At 35.1% G+C, this 24,002-nt stretch overlaps 4 protein-coding genes and 1 pseudogene across 7 annotated transcripts in view; 1 reads left to right on the top strand and 4 right to left on the bottom strand.

The window, feature by feature from the left end:
• LOC111188166 (zinc finger protein 729) overlaps positions 1 to 15,770 on the bottom strand; it is a 102,147-nt gene extending 86,377 nt beyond the window's left edge. Inside the window, exon 1 of one of the 3 annotated variants that reach the window (XM_049473193.1) lies at positions 15,730 to 15,770. The gene's annotated coding sequence lies outside the window, so the exon portion shown is untranslated. Of the gene's footprint in view, positions 1 to 3,140; positions 3,182 to 9,254; positions 9,309 to 15,729 lie in introns of those variants that run through there. The other 2 variants (XM_049473189.1, XM_049473191.1) reach the window with 2 other exon arrangements.
• The window catches only part of LOC125790084 (zinc finger protein 501-like), a 41,734-nt gene extending 25,962 nt beyond the window's left edge, over positions 1 to 15,772 (bottom strand). Inside the window, exon 1 of one of the 2 annotated variants that reach the window (XM_049473203.1) lies at positions 15,730 to 15,772. The gene's annotated coding sequence lies outside the window, so the exon portion shown is untranslated. Of the gene's footprint in view, positions 1 to 3,140; positions 3,201 to 15,729 lie in introns of those variants that run through there. The other variant, XM_049473201.1, reaches the window with a different exon arrangement.
• Positions 153 to 9,331, bottom strand: LOC125780524 (zinc finger protein 850-like; annotated as a pseudogene).
• LOC103039259 (gastrula zinc finger protein XlCGF26.1-like) lies at positions 12,188 to 20,397 on the bottom strand. The gene is made up of 3 exons (XM_049473208.1): positions 20,341 to 20,397; positions 16,512 to 17,737; positions 12,188 to 13,791 (listed from the first exon to the last, which is right to left on the bottom strand). The coding sequence occupies exons 2-3, from the start codon at positions 17,647 to 17,649 to the stop codon at positions 12,944 to 12,946; spliced, it is 1,986 nt and encodes a 661-aa protein (XP_049329165.1). The 5' UTR covers positions 17,650 to 17,737; positions 20,341 to 20,397; the 3' UTR covers positions 12,188 to 12,943.
• A 1,946-nt stretch (positions 20,398 to 22,343) lies between these two features.
• The window catches only part of LOC103046246 (semaphorin-6D-like), an 86,243-nt gene continuing 84,584 nt past the window's right edge, over positions 22,344 to 24,002 (top strand). The window contains exon 1 of the mRNA XM_049473114.1: positions 22,344 to 22,444. The gene's annotated coding sequence lies outside the window, so the exon portion shown is untranslated. The remainder of the gene's footprint in view (positions 22,445 to 24,002) is intronic.

Consider the following 24,002-nt stretch of genomic DNA (forward strand, 5'->3'; position numbering starts at 1 on the left):
ATGTTTGAGTAAAATGAACATTGTTGTTTTATTCTATAAACTACAGACAACATTTCTCCCAAATTCCAAATAAAAATATTCTCATTTAGAGCATTTATTTACAGAAAATGAGAAATGACTGAAATAACAAAAAAGATGCAGAGCTTTCAGAAATAATCAATATTTGGTGGAATAACCCTGATTTTAATCACAGTTTTAATTTCATGCATCTTGTCATCATGTTCTCCTCCACCAGTCTTACACACTGCTTTTGGATAACTTTATGCTGCTTTACTCCTGGTGTAAAAATTCAAGCAGTTCAGTTTGGTGGTTTGATGGTTTGTGATCATCCATCTTCCTCTTGATTATATTCCAGAGGTTTTTGAATTTGTTAAAATCAAAGAAACATCATTTTTAAGTGGGATTTTATTTTATCCAGAGCTGTACTTTGCTTTGTTTAAACAGTGCATTTGTGTTTCTTTCAATTTCAAATGTCAGTCTTTTCTTCCACACTTTCATGTGTTATTTCTTCAGTGTGAATGCGCTGATGTTCTTTGAAAATACTTTGACAATCAAAGTTTATTCCACTCTCTGGGTAGTGATACGGTTTCTCTCCAGTGTGAACGCGCTGGTGAATTCTGAGCTTACTTCCCTCTCTAAAACCCTTTCCACACTCTGAGCACTGATACGGTTTCTCTCCAGTGTGAATGCGATGGTGTTTTCTGAGCTTACTACCCTCTCTAAAACTCTTCCCACATTCGGAGCAGTAATACGGTTTCTCTCCAGTGTGAATGCGAAGGTGTTTTTGAAGAGAACTCTGTTGATTAAAACTCTGTCCACACTCTGAGCACTGATATGGTTTCTCTCCAGTGTGAATTCGCTGGTGTGAACGTAGATTACCCTGTTGATTGAAACTCTTTCCACACTCTGGGCACTGATACGGTTTGGCTCCAGTGTGAATTCGCTCGTGTTTTCGGAGATCAGACTGTTGATTAAAACTCTTTCCACAATCCGAGCACTGATACGGTTTCTCTCCAGTGTGAACGCGCTGGTGAATTCTGAGATAATCACTTTCTATAAAACTCATTCCGCACTCTGTGCACTGATACGGTTTCTCTCCAGTGTGAATTCGCTCGTGTCTTTGAAAGGTTTTAATATTTCTAAAACTCTTTCCACACTCTGAGCATTCATACGGTTTTTCTCCAGTATGAATTAGCTGGTGTCTCCGGAGGTCGCTCTGAGTTCTAAACGTCTTCCCGCATTCCGAGCAGTGATACGGTTTCTCTCCAGTGTGAATTTTCTGGTGTTTTCGAAGATTACTCTGTTTTTTAAAAGTCCTTCCGCAGTCTGGGCAGCAGTGAGACGTTTCTTCACACGGATTTGTTTCCCTTTGTTGTTGTGAAGAATAGTAACCATTAAAAATAGTAGAACTTTCAGAAACTCCATTCTCAATTTTTATCTCTTTAGAAGAAAACATTTTAGATGCACCTTTTGGTGGTGTTTCTAAAGACCACTTAAGTTTAAGATACAATAAGAAATGAAGACATCAGCAGCAGCGGAAGAGTTGCAATCGGAGGTCATTCCATTCTGGGTAAGAAAACAAAAAAACAAAAGTAAAATTTAACATAAAATTCACCAACATGAGAAACCTGACAACCTGCTTTTCAACCACCATGACCAACAAAAATACAAGCTTAGACCATTTAAAACTGATTTTTCAGAGGGGACACACTGCGCTTTAATAACCACTGCCTATTGTTAACAAATTATATGTAATAGTTATTCTGTAGTCTGGTTATTTCTGTATTTCCTAATATATTTACGTTAGTTTTAGTAAGATATTTACAATAAGAACTTTTAAAAATCCTAACTTTTACAACAAGACTAAAGCATGTATGATTAGCATTTCTATAGCGTTTGGCTAATTAGCCTCGTACCTAATAGTTTACTCAACTCAACTTTATTTATAGAGCACTTTAAAAACAACTACAGCTGCTACAAAGTGCTGTACATAGCACATTATAAGATAAGAAACAAAATACTAGAAACAATGACAAATTAAAATATAGGTATCAATAAAAAGTTTCAGATAAATCTAAGAACTAATTAAAGTAAAAGTAAAAACAAAATAAAATAAAAACAGAAATAAAATAAATAAAAAAAATAAAAAAATAAAAAAAATAAGTAATTAATAAATAAAACAAGAACAAAGTCTTAAGTTGGGTTAAAAGCCAAGGAATAAAAATTAATTTACATGGTTGGGAATAAATTATATACTGTTAAAATATACTGTTATCCCAACATTTGCCAAGAAATAAAGCACTGGCCTCCATTGGCGTAGGAACCAGGGCGAATGGGGGGACGTGTCCCGTCCAATATAGAAATAGGTGGATTTGTCCCCCTCAAAAAATGAAAAAGCAGAAATTGTTTTAAAATTATATATATTTTTTTAATTTTCTTTTTATTGTTGCGTTTTTAACCAAACAATGCATTCAAACATGTAACATACAAAGCTACAACACATATCTGATTCACGCATACATTTAAACAACACTATATAAACAAGAAAACAAAAATAAATAAAAAATAAAAAAGTTAAATAACTTAAGACAACATAAAATTACAGTGACGTGACTTCTTTTTAACTGAAAATGTACATTTTTCCATGGCCATACAAACTTATATTTTGAAAGTGTGACAAAATCTGCACCCCGGCTATGAAAAGCACCCCCTCAGGAGCGCATTTCTAATTAAAGTTAGCTAAAGCAGTTATCTGTAGTACAGAACATATGTAACGTTATTTAGTTTTTTGTGATTAACTGTAATTCCGCAAATGTTCTTCTAAGTCACTTTAGGCTGGGCTTTGATTTGCATTCCTACAGTGTAGAACTGGACATTTAAACACTAATTCTTATCATTTTAATAGTGATTATAATACATTATTATTATTTTTGGGGAGCAGCTTTTACTTTAAATCATTGCAAAAAAATGTAACGTTACAATACCCAAAATATTAAAAATCCTAGGTGGGGAAATCTGTATATCAGCATGTCTGTGCACTGGATAAGAAGTGTAGAATACACATAATATATAAATATATTATATATATGTTTAGTAAAGTGAGAGTAAACAGTGAGTAAAAGTGTAGTAGAGTTCTTTACCTGCAGCAGATCAGATCCTGTTTCTCTATAAAACACTGCGGACTCAGATCTTCTTCTTCTGTGGTTGTTTTTTGGCAGTTTGCAATCTTAGTGCATTACCGCCATCTACTGGACTGAGGTGTAATTACACTGTGATATATATACATATATATATAATCTAAACTCTTCTTGCAATGTGTTTCTTTTATCAACTCTATGACCTAAACAGTAAATAGTGTTTTTAATAAGCTTCTTTTTCACGTTTTAAGGTTATTAATGCCTTGTTTTAACCTCGTTTTAAATGTCAGGGCTCTTCGGATTAAGCAGGAATGTTTTATCCAGTATTACAGGGTTCTTGCACCATTCAAAATCAGATTGAATGCATTTTAAGACCTTTTTAAAGACCTAGGTAAATATAATTTAAGAGCCCAATACGTAGTAGAAAATAACTTATTGTATTGGAAATGAAAACTTAACGTTTACCATTTATTATTTTGTTTTTCTTTTCCAAAAAAATCACTAACCTTAGTTCTCTGCCCGGTAACGTAGCTATCTGGCCGGTAACATTATTATGTTAGCATGTTAGTTATCTTGCTGCTAATATTAGTATGTTAGCTAGCTCTCTGCTAACCTTAGTTCTCTTCCCAGTAACATAGCTAACTGACCACTAACATTATTATGGTGGTTAGCTTGGTGCTAATGTTAGCTAGCTCGCTGTTAACTTTAGTATGGTAGCTAGCTTGTTGCTAATGTTAGCTAGCTCTCTGCTAACTTTAGTTCTCTCCCCAGTAACATAGCTAACTCACCACTAACATAGAATGTTAGCTAGCTCGCTGTTAACATTAGTATGGTAGCTAGCTTGTTGCTAATGCTAGCTAGCTCGCTGTTAACATTAGTATGGTAGCTAGCTTGTTGCTAATGTTAGCTAGCTCGCTGTTAACATTAGTATGTTAGCTAGCTTGGTGCTAATGTTAGCTAGCTCACTGTTAACTTTAGTATGGTAGCTAGCTTGTTGCTAATGTTAGCTAGCTCACTGTTACCTTTAGTATGGTAGCTAGCTTGTTGCTAATGTTAGCTAGCTCGCTGTTAACATTAGTATGGTAGCTAGCTTGTTGCTAATGCTAGCTAGCTCGCTGTTAACATTAGTATGGTAGCTAGCTTGTTGCTAATGTTAGCTAGCTCGCTGTTAACATTAGTATGTTAGCTAGCTTGTTGCTAATGTTAGCTAGCACGCTGTTAACTTAAGTATGTTAGCTAGCTTGCTGTTAATGTTAGCTAGCTCACTGTTAATATTAGTATGGTAGCTAGCTTGTTGCTAATGTTAGCTAGCTCACTGTTAACATTAGTATGTTAGCTAGCTTGTTGCTAATGTTAGCTAGCACGCTGTTAACTTAAGTATGTTAGCTAGCTTGCTGTTAATGCTACCTAGCTCTCCACTAAACTTAATTCTCTCCTCGGTAACATAGCTAATTTGCCACCAACTTTAGCATGTTAGCTAGCTCTTTGCTAACCTTATTTCTCTCCTCGTTAATATAGCTAACTCGCCACCAATGTTAGTTAGTTAGTATGTTAGCTAGCTCTCCACTGAACTTAGTTCTGTCCCTAGACACATAGTTAGCTAACACACCACTAACATTAGTATAGTAGCTAGCTCGTTGCTAATATTAGCTAGCTCCCTGTTAACTTTAGTATGGTAGCTAGCTTGCTGCTAATATTAAGTAGCTTCCTGTTAATGTTAGTATGTTAGCTAGCTTGCCGCTTATGTTAGCTAGCTTTGTGCTAACCTTAGTTCTCTCCCCAGTAATGTAGCTAACTCACCACTAACGTTAGTATGTTAGTTAGCTCGCTGCTAATGTTAGTTAGCAGTATATAAACCTTGTGGTAGGCTTTGAAATCAACTTTGTGGAAAGAGTTAATTCAACACTTGACTTTTTGCTGTGCAATTTTATATGAATTAACATAATTCACTCACTTGTACTCTTTTGAAACAAACTCCACTTGGGACAACAACAAAAAAACACACATTTATAATATTAATTAAAAAGCACATCATGAACAGGAAATTTTCAGTAAACAAAAATAACAAAATAAGTTAAACATAAAATTGACACACGCATTAAAGAAGAAACTGCATGAAAAAATAAAAAGAAAGCTACATATCTAGGAGCACATATGAGAGTGACTCATGATCTAAAAAAGATCAGAGAGTCAAAAAATCTGATCAAAAATTTAGATTTTTCTCATTAAATAAAATATTTTAAAAAAATATTTTAATACTAAGTGTTTAATAAGTTCAAAGTTCAATTAAAAATTGGGTTTTTATCTGTGATTTCCAAATCTGATTTATTAGAACTGACAGTAGTGAACATTTCACCAGTTTTCTGAAAATAAAAAATAACTTCTTTAAATCAACAAATAACTGGAAACTGTTGCTTTTAGCTTAAAGTGGATTTAATGGGTTGTTGGGTTCAGATTGGTGGCATCGTTCTGTATTTTGACAGTTAAAATTTGACTTTAATTTGATACCAAAAGGGACAAATATATTTTTATTAGTGAGCTTAAACACATATCAGCACTTGACAAGGTAATATAAATAATGGGATTTTGATGGGAAGTTTCATTTCTAAATTTGTTGCATCATAAAAGACGAGACTCTACAGGTAAGAGATTTTCACAAAAGTTTTCCACGTACTCAACAGTCCACATTGCAAAAATATTAGTATTTTTAAACAGTATTATCAATGCATTATTATTTAAAAAATGTACATTATTGTGTCCACATTTACATACTTTATAGATACTGTTTTATATACTGAATTACACATCGTCCTGTTCACATTTCTGGTTTATATAAAACTAATTATCTAATTGTGATACTTGTGCATCTCCTTTAGTGTGAACACGCTGGTGGTTTTTAAGAGTCTCGCTCTTTCTAAAACTCTGTCCACACTCCGAGCAGTGATACGGTTTCTCTCCGGTGTGAACGCGCTGATGCGTTTTTAGAGCGCTCTGCTGAATAAAACTCTTTTCACACTCTGTGCACTGATACGGTTTCTCTCCAGTGTGAATACGCTGGTGTTTTTTAAGGGTTCCGCTTTCTCTAAAACTCATTCCACAGTCTGAACACTGATAGGGTTTTTCTCCGGTGTGAATGAGCTGGTGTTTTTTGAGAATACCAAGGCTTCTAAAGTTCACACCACATTCTGAGCAATGATACGGTTTCTCTCCAGTGTGAATGCGCTGGTGAGTTTTGAGACTGCTCTCTCGATTAAAATTCTTCCCGCAGTCGGAGCAGTGGTAGGGTTTTTCTCCGGTGTGAATGCGCTGGTGTGCTATGAGACTACCCTGCTGGTTAAAACTCTTTCCACATTCGGTGCACTGATACGGTTTCTCTCCGGTGTGAATGCGCTGGTGTGTTTTTAAAGTTCCCAGTTGATTAAAACTCTTTCCGCACTCTGAGCACTGATAGGGTCTCTCTCCAGTGTGAATGCGCTGGTGTTTTTTGAACGTACCGCTTTCTCTAAAAGTCATTCCACATTCTGTGCACTGATACGGTTTCTCTCCAGTGTGAATGCGCTGATGTTTTTTTAGTTTACTAATCCGTCTAAAACTCATCCCACACTGAGCAGCAATATGGTTTTTCTGCAGTGTGAATGATCTGGTGTCGTTTGAGACTACTCTCCTGATTAAAACTACTTCCACACTCTGAACACTGATACACTTTCTCTACTTTATGAATTTGCTGGTGTTTTTGGAGTTTAGAAATCTGTCTAAAACTCTGTCCACACTCTGGGCATTGAAACGGTTTCTCTTCCGCGTGAGAGCACTGGTGTTTTTTAAGAGCGCTCTGCTGAATAAAACCCTTTCCACACTCTGAGCACTGATATGGTCTCTCTCCAGTATGAATTCGTTCATGTTTTTTGAGAGTACCACTTTCTCTAAAAGTCATTCCACAATCCGCGCACTGAAACGGTTTCTCTCCAGTGTGAATCAGATGGTGTCTTGTAAGAATTCCAAGGCTTCTAAAACTCTGTCCACACTCTGAGCAGTGATACGGTTTCTCTCCAGTGTGAATGCGTTGGTGTGTTTTTAAACTACTCTGTCGATTAAAATTTTTCCCACAATCCGAGCAATGAAACGGTTTCTCTCCAGTGTGAATGCGCTGGTGTGCGGTGAGACTACCGTTCTGATTAAAACTCTTCCCACATTCTGAGCACTGATACGGTTTCTCTCCAGTGTGAATGCGCTGGTGAATTTTGAGATCTCCTTGCTGAGTAAAACACTTCCCGCACTCGGAGCACTGAAACGGTTTTTCTCCGGTGTGAATGCGCTGGTGTTTTCGGAGATCACGTTGTTTCGTAAAAATCTTTCCACAGTCCGGACAGCGGTGAGACGTCCCTTCTTCTTCTTTATCGATTTGGGTTTGATCTTGTGGCGAAAGGTAACCATAAAAACTTTCTGCATTCTCACATTTTATGTCTTCAGATGACAGAATTGTAGAATCCATCTTCTTAGTGTTTCGTGAGGAAGGGGATCTTAAAATAGACACTCAAAGAAGGTCATTTTATTCTGAAAAACAAAATATATAAATATAAAATTAACCAATATGAGCCAAAACCAAAATTACGTTCACATATAAAAACCAGCATGACTACCCTTGTGAACAGGAAGTATACTTAAGACAATTAAAAGTATGTTCAAATTAGGTTAATTCTATTTAAAGTGCATTTTTAATTTACTATTCTTTATGAAACTTTGCTCATTAAAATGAGAAGATTCTACTTAAATTGGTCATTTTTGAACTTTGCCCAAATATAAACAGCAAGTACAGTCCAATATAGTGTGTGTTTATTCTGTTTAAAATTTGGTAGAAACATTGGATATAAATAAATATGAGTAAAGTTACCAAAACTTAAGCCAGTAATCTTTGCTCATTATAATGATAAGAATGTACCTACAATTATACATTTTAAACTTTGCTTAATTAAAACAGCAAGTAAACTATTTTACCTAATAATGCACTGGCATTATTAATAATGCATTTGCAAAAAATGTTGCACCATATTCTTAGGTAGAACCAACAGAAGTTCTTTTTTTGTCCTTTTTACACACATATCCGATTTAGGACCACACATGAAAGTGACTCAAATCTGATTGGAGAAAAAAATCGGATTCGGCAGGTTCACACAGCAGTGAAAAAAAAAAAAATCAGATCTGAGCCACATTGAGAAAAAAATCTGATTTGAGTCATTTCAGCCTTGTAATGTGAACGTAGCTATAGTCTCAGTTTTAGCAGATATAATATTCATAATATTTTATTAGAACATGTTTTGAAGATAATAATCAGATATATAATCTTCCCAAACAAAATGAGAAAACTGAAGAGAAAAACGGAAAAACTCACATTAGATACGACTTGACTGCAGAAAATATCCAATTTAATTATATTTGATTTAATCAGCAGATATTCGACATGAAGTGGTAAAGTAAATGTCAAACACTGGCAGCGTATGTTGGAATTAACGCAATAAAAATCAATAAATAAGTAATAATAATAAAAATAATAATAATACATTTTATTTGCAATGCACTTTACATTTTAAAACAATCTCAAAGTGCTACAGTGTAAATAAAATCAGAAACAAACATTTAGGAACAAGTGGATAAAAAAACGGTGCATAAACCTCAATATTTTATTCGATTATTACTATCTATCTATCTATCTATCTATCTATCTATCTATCTATCTATCTATCTATCTATCTATACTGCTGATCTATCTATCACTTGTTTCTGCACTCAAATGTATCCCTAATATAGGTATTGCTTGGTAATTGCATGTTTTAAAAGACATTAATTATTTATTTATTATTGACAGACTGTGTTGCATAAAAATCTTCACATTCAATTACGTTCAACAGTATGATATTTTATAATGGTTTTACTGTAATTATTATTATTATTATAGAGGATTAGAGGAGTGTTTATCCTTCCTAACCCACAGGAAAACATTACAACTCCCACCCAACCAAAACTCATGTTTAATAAAGGTGTTTATTTCTCCTCCATCAGAGAGAGAGAGTGAGGAGTAAAGTGAGAGTAAACAGTGAGTAACGGTGTAGTAGAGTTCTTTACCTGCAGCAGATCAGATCCTGTTTCTCTATAAAACACTGCGGACTCACATCTTCTTCTACTGTAGAGTTTAATGGCGGCTGGGATCCAGATTGATGCGCTGCTGCCCCCTTCAGGATCAATAAAAATGTTAGTAAATCACTCAAAAAAGTAATATGGTGATTAAAACAGTAAAACACTATTATAATTAATATAAAAAATAAATACATATACATAAAAATAAATATCTTAATAAATTGTTATTTTTGGGTTTAATTTCCCTTTTGATTCTTTTGTTTATTTATTTACATAAATATTTATTTCTGCATTCATTTATTTCACGATTTATTTATTTCTGTTTTCCCTTTTCCTTATATGATAATGAAGGGGCTGTCCAGCAAATGATGTCACAGTGTCTTAGCGTTCCTATTGGTTAATTAATGTCAGATTGATTGTACATGTCTCGCCCCTTTGGCGGTAACTTTGGTTACGTAGAAGATTATTATAAAACACGCCCCTTCATTATCATATAAGGACAAGAAAATACATAAATAAATGAACAAATAAAGAAACAAACAAATAAGCAAAAAAATAAACAATGTTAATAAAGAAACACATAAAGAACAAATAATTAGGATATTTATTTTCATAGATTTCATGTATTTATTTTTATATTATTCATAATTATTCTTCACCATATTACTTTTATTGAGTGATTTACTCATAAAAAAAAATCAGTTTAAAGATGGAGGCAACTCTCTTTACATTCTTTCAAAGAATGTCCAATCATTTACTGTTTTCTCACTGATTTCAGTGTGTAGTTTTATTCTTAGCTGCCTTTAAATAAGTTAAATTTGTGTAAGGATAGAGAGGCTCATGCGACTGGTTTACCAACCCAACAGATCACTTGGTGCATTATTTAAAAAAACAATGCATGCTTCTAAATTCACTTAATAATCAGATTATTAACAGATTTCTGCAGTTCTCTGATTTCTCGGATAACAGTGTAGTTCAGTGTTTCTTAATCCTAGTCCTGCTCGGCCCATTTAGTGGTATCAGGACTAAAACATACAGAAAAGTGACTATTTATAACAGTATAACTACTGTTATATAATAAATTATATTATAACTCAGACACACAAGCTTAAAATTTAACAAAAAACTCAACAATCAGTCAAGTTTAAAGTTCAGAGTTTATTGTAATCTGCACAGAAAACAAGTCTCTTTGTACAATTAAATTCTTTCTTTCCTCCTCGCCAAGTAAAATAGCACATAAAAAAGTAGTAAAATACTAGCTAAATACATAAATATTACACTAGTGTTTCATTTTTAAATTTACTTCAAGATTGCAGTATGTACATGATTACAGTAATATAAGATATTAATATTATTTACAAGCAAGAACATGGTTTTCTTTACGGGTCTTGTTGTTTTTTAACAGACACCAAAAATTTGCACTTGTCAGTCACTGTTCCACTCATATAACGCTTGGGCTAAAAAGTGCTAAAGAAAATGTAAAGTAGAATTTTAATAAAAAAGTCCACTGTTTCAGTCCTCCTGATACTGCAACTCACAGACGCTCCTGATATGAGTTCATCACCGTCTGAACTGTAAACATGTAAACATCACATTCTGATTTATTACATCAGAGTCAGATATAAAAAACAGACGGCGCAGGTAAGAGAGAGAGACAGCATGAGACAGAAAGAGAGCAAGCGAGAGACAAACGGGTGAGAGAGAGAGCGAGTAAGAGCGTGAAAGAAAGACGACGCAAGTGAGAGAGCGAGAAAAAGTGAGCGAGAGAGGCAGGCGGCGCGAATGACAGAGAGAGTGAGTGAGAGAGACAGCCTGCACGAGTGAGAGGGAAAGCGAGTAAGAGACAGACGGCTCGAGTGAGAGAGCGAGTAAGAGACAGACGGCGTGAGTGAGAGAGCGAGTGAGAGCGAGTAAGAGACAGACGGCGCGAGTGAGAGAATGAGCGAGAGAGAGAGAGCAAGAAAGAGACAGACGACGCGAGTAAGAGAGCGACTAAGAGACAGACGGCGTGAGTAAGAGAGCGAGCGAGTGAGAGAGCAAGAAAGAGACAGACGGCGCGAGTGAGAGAGCGAGAGAGAGAGATCAAGAAAGAGACAGACGACGCGAGTAAGAGAGCGACTAAGAGACAGACGGTGTGAGTGAGAGAGCGAGCAAGAGAGAGAGAGCAAGAAAGAGACAGACGGCGCGAGTGAGAGAGTGAGCAAGAGAGAGAGAGCAAGACAGAGACAGACGGCGCGAGTAAGAGAGCGACTAAGAGACAGACGGCGTGAGTAAGAGAGCGAGCGAGAGAGAGAGAGCAAGAAAGAGACAGACGGCGTGAGTGAGAGAGTGAGCGAGAGAGAGAGAGCAAGAAAGAGACAGACGGCGTGAGTGAGAGAGCGAGCGAGAGCGAGTAAGAGACAGACGGCGTGAGTGAGAGAGCGTGCGAGAGCGAGTAAGAGACAGACGGCGCGAGTGAGAGAATGAGCGAGAGAGAGAGAGCAAGAAAGAGACAGACGACGCGAGTAAGAGAGCGACTAAGAGACAGACGGCGTGAGTGAGAGAGCGAGAGAGAGAGATCAAGAAAGAGACAGACGACGCGAGTAAGAGAGCGACTAAGAGACAGACGGCGTGAGTAAGAGAGCGAGCGAGTGAGCAAGAAAGAGACAGACGGCGCGAGTGAGAGAGCGAGAGAGAGAGATCAAGAAAGAGACAGACGACGCGAGTAAGAGAGCGACTAAGAGACAGACGGTGTGAGTGAGAGAGCGAGCAAGAGAGAGAGAGCAAGAAAGAGACAGACGGCGCGAGTGAGAGAGCGAGAGAGAGAGATCAAGAAAGAGACAGACGACGCGAGTAAGAGAGCGACTAAGAGACAGACGGTGTGAGTGAGAGAGCGAGCAAGAGAGAGAGAGCAAGAAAGAGACAGACGGCGCGAGAGAGAGAGCAAGACAGAGACAGACGGCACGAGTAAGAGAGCGACTAAGAGACAGACGGCGTGAGTAAGAGAGCGAGCGAGAGAGAGAGAGCAAGAAAGAGACAGACGGCGCGAGTGAGAGAGTGAGCGAGAGAGAGAGAGCAAGAAAGAGACAGACTGCGTGAGTGAGAGAGCGAGTAAGAGACAGGCGGCACGAGTGAGAGAGTGAGCGAGAGAGCAAGAAAGAGACGCCGCGAGTAAGAGAGAAAGTGAGCGAGAAAGAGGGGGAGAGAGAGACAGAAGACGCGAGTGAGAGCAAGCGAGAGAGAGAGTAAGTGAGCGAGAGACGAGTGAGAGAGAGAGCAAGCAAAAAAGAGAGCGAGCAAGAGACAGATGGCTCGAGTGAGAGAAAAAGAAAGAGAGTGAGACAGAGACCTAGAGAGCGAGAGATAGACAGTGCGAGTGAGAGAGCGAGAAAAAGCGAGAGAGAGAAAGACAGCTTGAGAGACAGACAGCGTGAGAGCGAGACAGCACGAAGGAATTATCTAAATTGCTCTGCTGTTTTCAGTCAATGCTAAACATTAGTTCCGCATTACGTTGATTGGTTCTCCTACAGACTGCAGCGTGTATTCTGCGTGTGTTTACGCTCCTGTTCTGTGACCTGCAATGCGCATGTTAATCCAGTCTCTGTATGCATTATTTTTTTTTAAAAATCCATTTTTTTTTTATTACGCAGTCGCAAATCTGCTGCGTTCAGTGTGAAATCATCTTAACACACGTTGCGTTAATTACATTTCTGGATTAGAAAGTTTTTAACTCCGTTTTTAATGCATTTATGCTTTTTCAGCTTTGAATGTTGGAAGTTCCTCCCGCACTCGGAGCAGTGATACGGTTTCTCTCGAGTGTGAACGCGCTGGTGTTTTCTGAGAGTCCCACTGTTCCTAAAACTCTGTCCACACTCCGTGCAGGGATACGGTTTCTCTCCAGTATGAATTAGCTGGTGAGCTCTGAGGGTCCCACTCTTTCTAAAGCTCTGTCCACACTCGGAGCACTGAAACGGTTTCTCTCCAGTATGAATACGCAAGTGGTTTTTGAGAGTACCACTCTTTCCAAAACTCTGTCCACACTCTGAGCAGTGATACGGTTTCTCTCCGGTGTGAATGCGCTGATGTGTTTTAAGACCGCCCAGCTGGATAAAACTCTTCCCACAGTCTGAACACTGATAGGGTTTTTCTCCAGTGTGAAGGCGATGGTGTTTTTTGAGGGTACCACTTTCTCTAAAACTCATTCCGCACTCGCAGCAATAATACGGTTTCTCTCCAGTGTGAATGTGCTGGTGTTTTTTTAAGTTACTCCGTAGATTAAAACACTTTCCACAATCTGGGCACTGAAACGGTTTCTCTCCAGTGTGAATGCGCTGGTGTTTTAAAAGCGTATCATTCTGTCTAAAACTCATTCCGCATTCTGAACACTGATACGGTTTCTCTCCAGTGTGAATGCGCTGATGTGTTTTAAGAGCACTCAGCTGGACAAAACTCTTTCCACACTCTGAGCACTGATGCGGTTTCTCTCCAGTGTGAATGCGCTGGTGTTTTTTAAGATCACTCTGCGCAGTAAAACTCTTCCCGCAGTCTAGACAGGAGTGAGACATCACTTTTTCCGTTTGTTCTTCTGAAGAAAAGTCACCATAAAAACTTTCCATGTCCTAAGATTTGATCTCTTCAGACGACTGCATGCTGAGATCCATCTTCTTCTCAGTTTTTCTTAAAGAAGTAGATTTTTAAGGACACAGGGAATCAATGCTCTTAAAGCAGCAGAAGAATTGAGATGAAAAAAGTCATTCTATTCTGGAGAAAAAGAGAAAAAAGTCTATATAAAAAAAATGATTGACTGCATGAAAATAAATATCAAATAACTGATAATTATGACAGAAAAGTCACTCCTGTTACTTTTTATTAATGTTTTGAGTAACAGGACTAAAAGTAACAGGAATTAGTTTTTAGAATAGAATTAGCAAAAACATGAAAAATAGCTAAACGGCTAAACATATGCTAATTTTGATGGTAAAGTTTATAGTTAGAGAGTGGGGACGGGTAACAAATGCTATTTTTTCAGTGTTCTAAGTAGTTTTTATTAATGTTTTTAATTACATATCTTACTTTTGCGATTAGGTCGATGTACAAAACACTATGCTTAATAATAAAATGTATTTTAAAGTCAGTAAATTTCAAAGTTGACAAGCAAAAACTGGGCTGGTTATCTGTTTCCTGTGAATTGAATGTTCATTTTTCCAACATATTTATACGTTTTTAACTTGAATCTTTAGTTAAGATCCACAGTGTGTGATTCGACTGTTTCCTTCATGTTTTTATGCTCTGAAATGTTTTCCCTGTGCTGTTATTATCTGCTCTGCCTTATGTTAGATTTTATTATTTTTCATAATCGTTGATCAGTTTTTATGGTAACATAAATCTTGTTCTTTACCAGTTTTTACCAATATTGTTGGTTTGTACCAAGATTTTGGCATTTTTCATGATTGTTGATCGATTTTATGGTAACACTTTATTTTCTTGCACAGAAATCTTGGTTTTACCAATATTTCTTTTTCTTGTTTTTTTTTTTAACAAGATTTTATTATTTTTTCATTATTTTTTTGTTCGTTTAACCAATATTCTTGAGTTTTAACAAGATTTAATCATATATCATCATTTTTCGTTTGATTTACCAATGTTCTTGATTCTGAACAAGATTTAATCATTTTTCATGATCGTTGATCTTTTCTTTTTTTTGTTTGTTTTTTTTTACCAAGATTCTAACATTTTTTGTTTGTTTGTTTTACCAATAGTCTTGGTTTTTACCAAGATTTTAGCTTTTATCTTTTTTTTGTTGTTTATACCAATAGTCTTGTTTTTTACCAAGATTTCAGGATTTTTCATGATTGTTGATCTTTTTTTGTTTTGTTTAACCAATATTCTTGGTTTTGATCAATATATTAGCATTTGTCATGATCGTTAATCGATTTTAAGATAAAACACTTTATTTTCTTGCACAGAAATCTTGGTTTTCCCAATATTTCTTTATCTTTTTTTTTGTTTTCCAACATTCTTGGTTTTTTTTTTTTTTACCAAGATTTCATTATTTTTTCATAATCTTTTTTTGTTTGTTTTACCAATATTCTTTATTTTTAACCAGATATAATAATTTTTCATGATCGTTGATCTTTTCTTTTTGTCTTAACAATATTCTTGTTTTTTTACCAAGATTCTAACATTTTTCATGATCGTTGATCGTTTTTTGTTTTGTTTTACCAATATTCTTGGTTTTAACCAAGCTATTAGCATTTATCATGATCGTTAATTGATTTTATGATAAAACACTTTATTTTCTTGCACATAAATCTTGTTTATTACCAAATACGTTATATTATTAGTATTACTGTACAGGTTAGCAGTGTTTATCTGTTCAAAACCACAGAAAAATTCAAATATACAGCATTTCTCCTCCATCAGAGAGAGAGTGAGGAGTAAAGTGAGAGTAAACAGTGAGTAAAAGTGTAGTAGAGTTCTTTACCTGCAGCAGATCAGATCCTGTTTCTCTATAAAACACTGCGGACTGAGATCTTCTTCTTCTACTTATTTTTTATTTCAGGTTTATGGTAGAATAACTAAAGGTGCATTACCGCCCCCTACTGATCTGGAGAGTGAAGTGTGATTTCAGGAGAGATATGGAGTGAATTTTGTGCCAAACCTTTTACAAAAAAAAAATAGTCCATAAATAAAATTTTAAGAATCAAAATTTAAAAGAGAAAAAATATATAGCAAATACATGTTTCTAAATATACTTGGTTACTTTATTATCTCTTGCAGTTATTTGAAAACTATTTTGGTTTGGATTTTGTCAGTCTTTGCTTTTATTTGTGGGTTTTTGTGAATTTTCTGTGGATTTTTAATTTTTATTTTAAAGACTTTTGGCTTCTGGAATCTCTCGTTGAGAGCTAGCTAACATTACGGGAAAGTGAAAAAAATGACAAATGGGAAATGTAACTTTTACTTTACAATAAAGTAAATTATTTTACACCAGGGTTCTACCTACATTATTACAACATTTTTGGGTCTTAATTTGACTTTGAAAATGGTGTAAGAATCCTGGACAATGCATTGACTTAATGCAAAAGTATAAACTTACGTTAAGACACTGCACCATGTAGGAAAAAATGCATACATCAATATGTTCACAAACTTACTACATATATTCAGATAAAATGATACTGCAATACAAAAACTAGCATTTATCACATCATCATTCAAGTTTATTGCATTTATGAGCCTTTTCATTTCTGAAGTTCCTCCCACAGTCTGAGCAGTAATAGGTTTTTTCTCCAGTGTGAACGCGCTGATGAGTTTTGAGGTGACTACTGTTTTTAAAACTCTTCCCACACACTGAACAGTGATACGGTTTCTCTCCAGTGTGAACGCGCTGGTGATTTTTAAAGGTATTACTTGCACTAAAGCTTATTCCACATTCTGAGCACCGATACGGTTTCTCTCCAGTGTGAATTCTCTGGTGTCTTTTAAGAGTACCATTCTCTCTAAAACTCTTCCCGCACTCTGGGCACTGATACGGTTTCTCTCCAGTGTGAACGCGCTGGTGTTTTGTGAGGGCACGATCATCTCTAAAGGTCATCCCACAGTCTGAGCACTGATACGGTTTCTCTCCAGTGTGAATGCGCCGATGTATTCGAAGACTGTTCAGTAAACTGAATTTCTTCCCGCAGTCTGAACACTGATACGGTTTCTCTCCAGTGTGAACGCGCTGGTGTTGTTTGAGGGTACCACTCTCTCTAAAGGCTATTCCACATTCTGAGCACTGATACGGTTTTTCTCCAGTGTGAATAAGTTGGTGTTTTTGAAGGGCACTCTGTTGACTGAAACTCATTTTGCACTCTGAGCAGTAATACGGTTTTTCTCCAGTGTGAATGCGCCGATGTGTTTGAAGATTACTCTTTTGACTGAAACTCTTCCCGCACTCTGAGCAGGGATACAGTTTCTTCCCAGTGTGAACGCGCCGGTGATTTCTGAGGATACTACTCTCTCTAAAGCTTTTTCCACAGTCTGAGCAGTGAAACGGTTTCTCTCCAGTGTGAATGCGCTGGTGTATTTGAAGAGTACTTGGTCGGCAATAACTCTTCCCACAGTCTGAGCACTGATACGGTTTCTCAGCGGTGTGAACACGCTGGTGACTATTGAGGCCCTCAATCTTCGTAAAACTCTGTCCACACTTTGAGCAGTGATACGGTTTCTCTCCAGTGTGAACGCTCTTATTTTTTTGGACGTCCCTCTGTTTCGTTATGCTGTGTGTACTGGTTGTGGTTTCTTCTTGTGGAGAACAGTAATCAGGTAAGCAAGGTTCTTTCTTGGTAACGGAGTTTCTGGAAACTATATCTTCACATTTTATCTCTTCGGACGACGACACTACGAGTTCTGTCGCCATGGTGATTCTTGAGGCAGAAGGTTTGAAGGGACAAGCAGAAACAAAGGCTAGGTGCAGCAGAAGACTTGTGGCAAGAGGTCAATCGTCTCTGGAAAAGGAAAAATACAAAATTAATATGAATATTTCATCATTTTTACTTCACTGCATGCACTCATAATCACATACATAAACAGAATCATGCAGTGTTTTCAGTAGTACCTGTTAGGGGTGTGCAATATCATATCGTACGCCATAATATCGCCAACATCTTTGAATATCGTGAACAATATTATACCCTAAAATATCGTGCCATAACACTCACCCCTAATTATCACATCAGGGTACTACTTTTTTGCTGTTTTAAGCTAAAGAAAAAGAGACAGATTATGTGCATTATTAGTATTACTTATACTTTCCAATTGTCCTTGTGTATATGCATTGTTTTACTGTAATGATGCTGCTGGAATTTTAATTTTCCAGAGGGAACCCAATAATAAAATGTAAGTTTTGTTTTGTTGCAGTAGTGTATTTTTCTTTTTTTTGTCATATCGCCAAGAGTATCGTTATTGCGATAATACCATGAAATATAGTGATATTATTTTATGGCCTCATCGCCGACCCCTAGTACCTGTCAGAGGCTGTAGTTGATTGATTATTGGGGATAGTGTATTTCTTTAGGTATATTTATTTATTTTAGTCCCACTTTCCACCTCACTGATGGAATTATTGGACTACTTTGGATTTCTCTGGATTTTTCTGCAAAATGTCTGCGAGTACTGAATTCAGTACTTCTGGCACCAAAGTTCACCAGTACACGACTGGTCGTGTTGGAACTACCACAAGTAATTAAGTTGTTGTGACGTTCACACTACGTGACCAATCGGCGACACACATAGGATCACAAATTACACAATTTGTTTTACCGAGGGAAATCACCTGACTGCTCTCCAGAAACAAAATTAGTCATTAGAAAACCCGCCAGAACTGGAGGCACATGCCAAATAATCTCTATAGAGGAGAATACCCACCTGAAGTGAGTCCAGATTGAATGGGTTTATACGGAGCAATTGAGCAAAATCAGAGTTGCATACATGTATGATCATTTATCCAATTAAAAACCTCTTGATCACAAGCCATAAAACACAAACTGAACTGCTTGAATTTTTGCACCAGGAGTAAAGCAGCATAAAGTTATCCAAAAGCAGTGTGTAAGACTGGTGGAGGAGAAGAACATGATGCCAAGATGCATTAAAACTGTGATTAAAAACCAGGGTTATTCCAAGAAATATTGATTTCTGAACTCTTAAAACTTTATGAATATGAACTTGCTAATAAATGCTCTAAATGAGAATATATTTATTTGTAATTTGGGAGAAATGTTGTCTGTAGTTTATAGAATAAAACAACAATGTTCATTTTACTCAAATATAAACCTATAAATAGCAAAATCAGAGAAACTGATTCAGAAACTGAAGAGCTCTCTTCATTTTATTCCAGAGCTGTATGTACTTATGTAGACATGTTCCAGTATTGCAGATTACATTATTTTAGGTTTTAAACTCAAGTTAAAAGTTTTTTTTAAATGTCTCATGCTATAACTCCAGCATTAGATCATCAACAATCAGATCACAGTCACTGGAGAAAGAAGGGAATTGAAATAAACTGATGAACAGCTACTTCAATACTTTAAAGCCTCTTATGACTTCAATAATAATATACTTTACTTATGCAATAGAACATTTGAGAAACATCACTTTTATATACTTATATTTTGAGTATTTTATGTATGTTCAGTCTTAATTTAAAGCCTTAGTGTTTTATAGTGTATATATATATACACAGTAAGGAAACCCTGGAAAAGACATGGAATTTGAAAATAGCAATTTCCAGGCCTGGATAAGTTTTGGAAAAATAAAAATACCCAGGAAGTTTTGAAAAAGTCATGGAAATTTGGTCTAGAAATCTTTGCGTTTCAGTTTATCGAAGGAGAAAATCTATTTTGAGCTACAAATACATCACAGATTTAACTTAAACTTTAATTTAACTCTAAACAATGGAGCTCTCAGGATCTGACACACATTTTATTATTGTGCATTCTTATCCGATTCATTTTAGACCTCTATTACATCAATTTTAATTAGAGTTTTAGTAGATTTTTGGTTTTATTGTCCATGTCTGCACTGATGTTTTAAAAATCGTGTGGTCATGAAAATTTGCTCTGAAAGCATGAAAAAGTCATTAAAAAATAATAGAAAGTTATTGGTTAAAACATGTATGAAACCCTGAATAAATAATAATAATAATAATAATAAAATACTGTTATATACTGTAAATTCGTCAGAACCTTGCAAAATACTGCATTATGCATTTTTGGTCATACTGCCCAGCACTATGTCAAACAGATAACATTACTCAAGCATTACTGTATCCTCTGTAAACAGAAAAATCAGTGAGATTGAAACCTTTATAAAATGAGCCCATACAACAATTCCAAAAAAATATTGTACATCAGATTTCCTCACAGTCAGACAAGAAGAGAACGTGTCTGGAAGTTTAATACAGAATCTACCTCAGGAGAATAAGGTGGATCTGTTTTTTAAAAGTTCTAAACTCAAATCTAAGTGAGTACATATTGGGATGGACAAAATCAGAGAGAGAGTGATGAGTAAAGTGAGAGTAAACAGTGAGTAGAAGTGTAGTAGAGTTCTTTACCTGCAGCAGATCAGATCCTGTTTCTCTGTAACCATACAGAATCTTCTTCTATTGGATTTATGGATATTATTTCAGACCAACTACAGGTGCATTACCGCCCCCTACTGACCTGGAGTAAAAAGCAAGAATTTGGGATCATGATCTGCAGTATTTTTATTAAATTAAATTAAATTAAATTAAATGAAACTAAACATCCCGACACTCTTTAAAAACAGCAGCACCTGCTTGTGTACTAAACCCATAAACTCATTCCAGAGCTGTAGGACTTATTATTATTATTATTATTATTATTATTATTAATAATAATAATAATAATAATAATCTGTATAGCACCTTTCATACATAAAAATGCAGCTTAAAGTGCTTTACAATAAAATTAAATAGATCAGGAAAATGTAAAATTAATATAAAATAAATAAAACAATTAAAGAGTAACAATTTCATAAAATAGTAGGAAATAAGACATGTATATTAAAATAAAATATAAAATACAAAAGATTTAAACAAAAATTATAAAATAAGAACAAGAACAACAAAAGCATTTAAATAATAAAAATAATAATAATAATTAAATATAAGCGGAACAGAACTAATAAAAAGCTAAGCTAAACAGGATGAATATCTCTGTAATGCCTCTGTTATTAGTGTCTGTGCAGAATGTTTAACACAGTGTAATAGTATAATAGATTTTGTCACTAACTAGCTAGTTAGGTTGCTAGTTAGTTAGCTAGCTAACGCTAACATTTAAAGCTAAACAAGAAGAGCGAGTATCTACCAACAAATAATTCAAATTGTTTACAGTCACTAAAAGTTGATACAGTTTTATATATCATGATTAATGGCATGTATACGTAAATACATTGGGTTCCTTAGTGAATAAAAGTAGATTAAAGTACACTTATCATTATTATGCTATAGTGCACTAAAGTGTTCTTGTAGCCACTTTATTATTAATCAGTATATTTAAAGAGTGATAAAATGGAACAACTTTTTTGGTACTTATTATACTTTAATTACAGTATAAAAATAGTACAAAAGTCTTTCTTAAATTGTGCTAAGTGTACTTAACTGTACTAAAATGGAACTATTTTAAATATACTTAAGTAACATTTAAACATTTAAACTACTTAATTTATTTAATCCCATATTTTAAATATGTTTACAGTAAAATTATAATACATTTAATAATAAGTATTACAACTGTATCACTATTTATTTTACACCTGGTATATTAGAAATGTACTAAGAATTGATGTTAAATATATGTGATCTATATTTACATTAGAGTACAAATATACTTCTTGTTCCGGTCTTTTGTAAGTAGCACACTTCTAGTGTACTTCGTTGGGTATAAAATATATTTTAATATACTGTACTACAATTTTACTTTAATTTTTTTATTAGTAATAATAATTTAATTTACTTTCTAAAAAAAAGTTATATGATACTACTGTAACAGCCGTTTTTAACACACTTTGCTAAAAATGTACAAAAGTATATTTTGAAATAAGTATTTTAGAAGTATACTGAATTACATTTAACTAAATGTTTACTTCTTAGAAGTCTATTTATTTAAAATACACTATTTTGTATTTTTTAAAAAGTATGATCAAAGTTGACTTTCAAACATTTATAACATAGTAACATAGTGTAATTACATATTACATATACTATAGCATATACAACATAATATTAATGTCTTTTTATTATATATAATATATATATATATAAGTAAGTAAATAAATCTGTTAGTATATTTAGAGCATACTTAGACATTTCTTAATATGTTTTATGTAAAAATTAAGTATATATTTTTTTCACCAGGGAATATATATCTCTATATCCTGCACATATAGATTAATTAATTAATTACTGAGTCTAATTAAAGCTGAGTTAATTAAAGAGCCCGGATGAGGGGAGAGGGGGGGTACCCCGGTTGGATGCGGGGTGGGGGGGGCGTGGTCAGGCTGGGGGCGGGGCTCCGGAGCTCTATTGTTCTCGGGTAGAGAGGCTGAGTGAATGAGGGGACCGGGACCCGGATTACGGAGAGTTTACCGCGCGGACACACAGCCGGACCCGGGACCGGAATACACATTACAGCACGGTACCGTTAAACCTGCGCGCGCGCTCCCGTTTACCGAGAGTCTCGAGACTCTAACTTTACTCCTGCTGCGCGGAGTCGAGCTCAGCGGCACGCGCGCGCGCGTGTGTGTGTGTGTGTTTCAGTGTGGGGGGTCTATAGAGTGATGTATAATCAGAATGGTGTTATATATGGTGTAAATTTATAATCATGTTGATAGTCTATAGTGTGATGTATACTCAGTATGATGGTCTTTTGTGTGATGCATTATCAGTATGAGGTCTGTAGTGTGATATATAATCAGAATAGTTAAATGTATAACAAGTATGGGGTTTTATAGTGTGATGTATAATCAAGATGATAATCTATAGTGTGAGGTATCATCAGTATGATAGTCTATAGTGTGATGTATAATTATAGTGGTTTTTAGTGTGATGTAAAATTAGTCTGCGGTCTGTAGTGTTATGCATAGTCAGTTTGGGGTCTATAATGTGATGTATATTCATGATAGTCTATAGTGTGATGTATAATGAGTATGATGGTCTGTAGTGGGATATATAATCAAGGCAGTCTATAGTGTGATGTATAATCATTTTGATAATGTATAGTGTAATGTATAATATGTATGGTGGTCTTTAGTGTGATGTAAAATCAGTATGAGGACTGTAGTGTGATGGATATTCAGTATGGTGGTCTTTAGTTTCATGTATAATCAGTTTGAGGGTCTATAGTTTGATGTATATTCATAATGATAGTCTATAGTGTGATGTATGATCTGTACTGAGTTTTTTTTATTGTGATGTACAATCAGAATGGGGTGTATAATTTAATGCATAACCAGTATTGGGTGCATAATTAATATAGGGGTCTATAATGTGATGCATACACAGTATAGGGGTCTATAATATGATATATAATCTGAACACTGTAATATATAAGCATGGGTGTCTATAGTGTGATTTATAATAATGTATAGTGTAATGTGTAATCTGTATGATTTTCTTTAGTGTGATGTAAAATATGTATGGGGTCTATAATAAAATATATTATTAGAATAGTGTAATGTATAACAAGTATGATGTATGATTCTACAGTATGATGTATAATCAAGATCATAATGTATAGTGTATTGTATAATCTGCATATTGGTCTATAGTGTGATGTTTTAACATTTTGTATTGTACTCTATAGTGTGATGTATAATAAGTATGGTGGTCTTTAGTTTCATGTATAATCAGTTTGGGGGTCTATAGTGTGATGTATAATCTGTAAATGTGGTCTATAGTGTGATATATAATCAAGATGATAGTCTATAGTGTAATGTATAACCAAAATGATAGTGTATAATATGATGTATAATCTTTATTATAGTCTATAGTGTATTGTATAATCTGTATATTGGTCTATAGTGTGATGTTTTAACATTTTGTATTGTACTCTATAGTGTTATGGATAATCAGTATGGTGGTCTTTAGTTTCATGTATAATCAGTTTGGGGGTCTATAGTGTGATGTATAATCTGTAAATGTGGTCTATAGTGTGATATATAATCAATATGATAGTCTATAGTGTAATGTATAAC

This window comes from Astyanax mexicanus, unplaced genomic scaffold, assembly GCF_023375975.1.
Source record: "Astyanax mexicanus isolate ESR-SI-001 unplaced genomic scaffold, AstMex3_surface scaffold_34, whole genome shotgun sequence".
In the NCBI taxonomy this organism is placed as follows: domain Eukaryota; kingdom Metazoa; phylum Chordata; class Actinopteri; order Characiformes; family Acestrorhamphidae; genus Astyanax; species Astyanax mexicanus.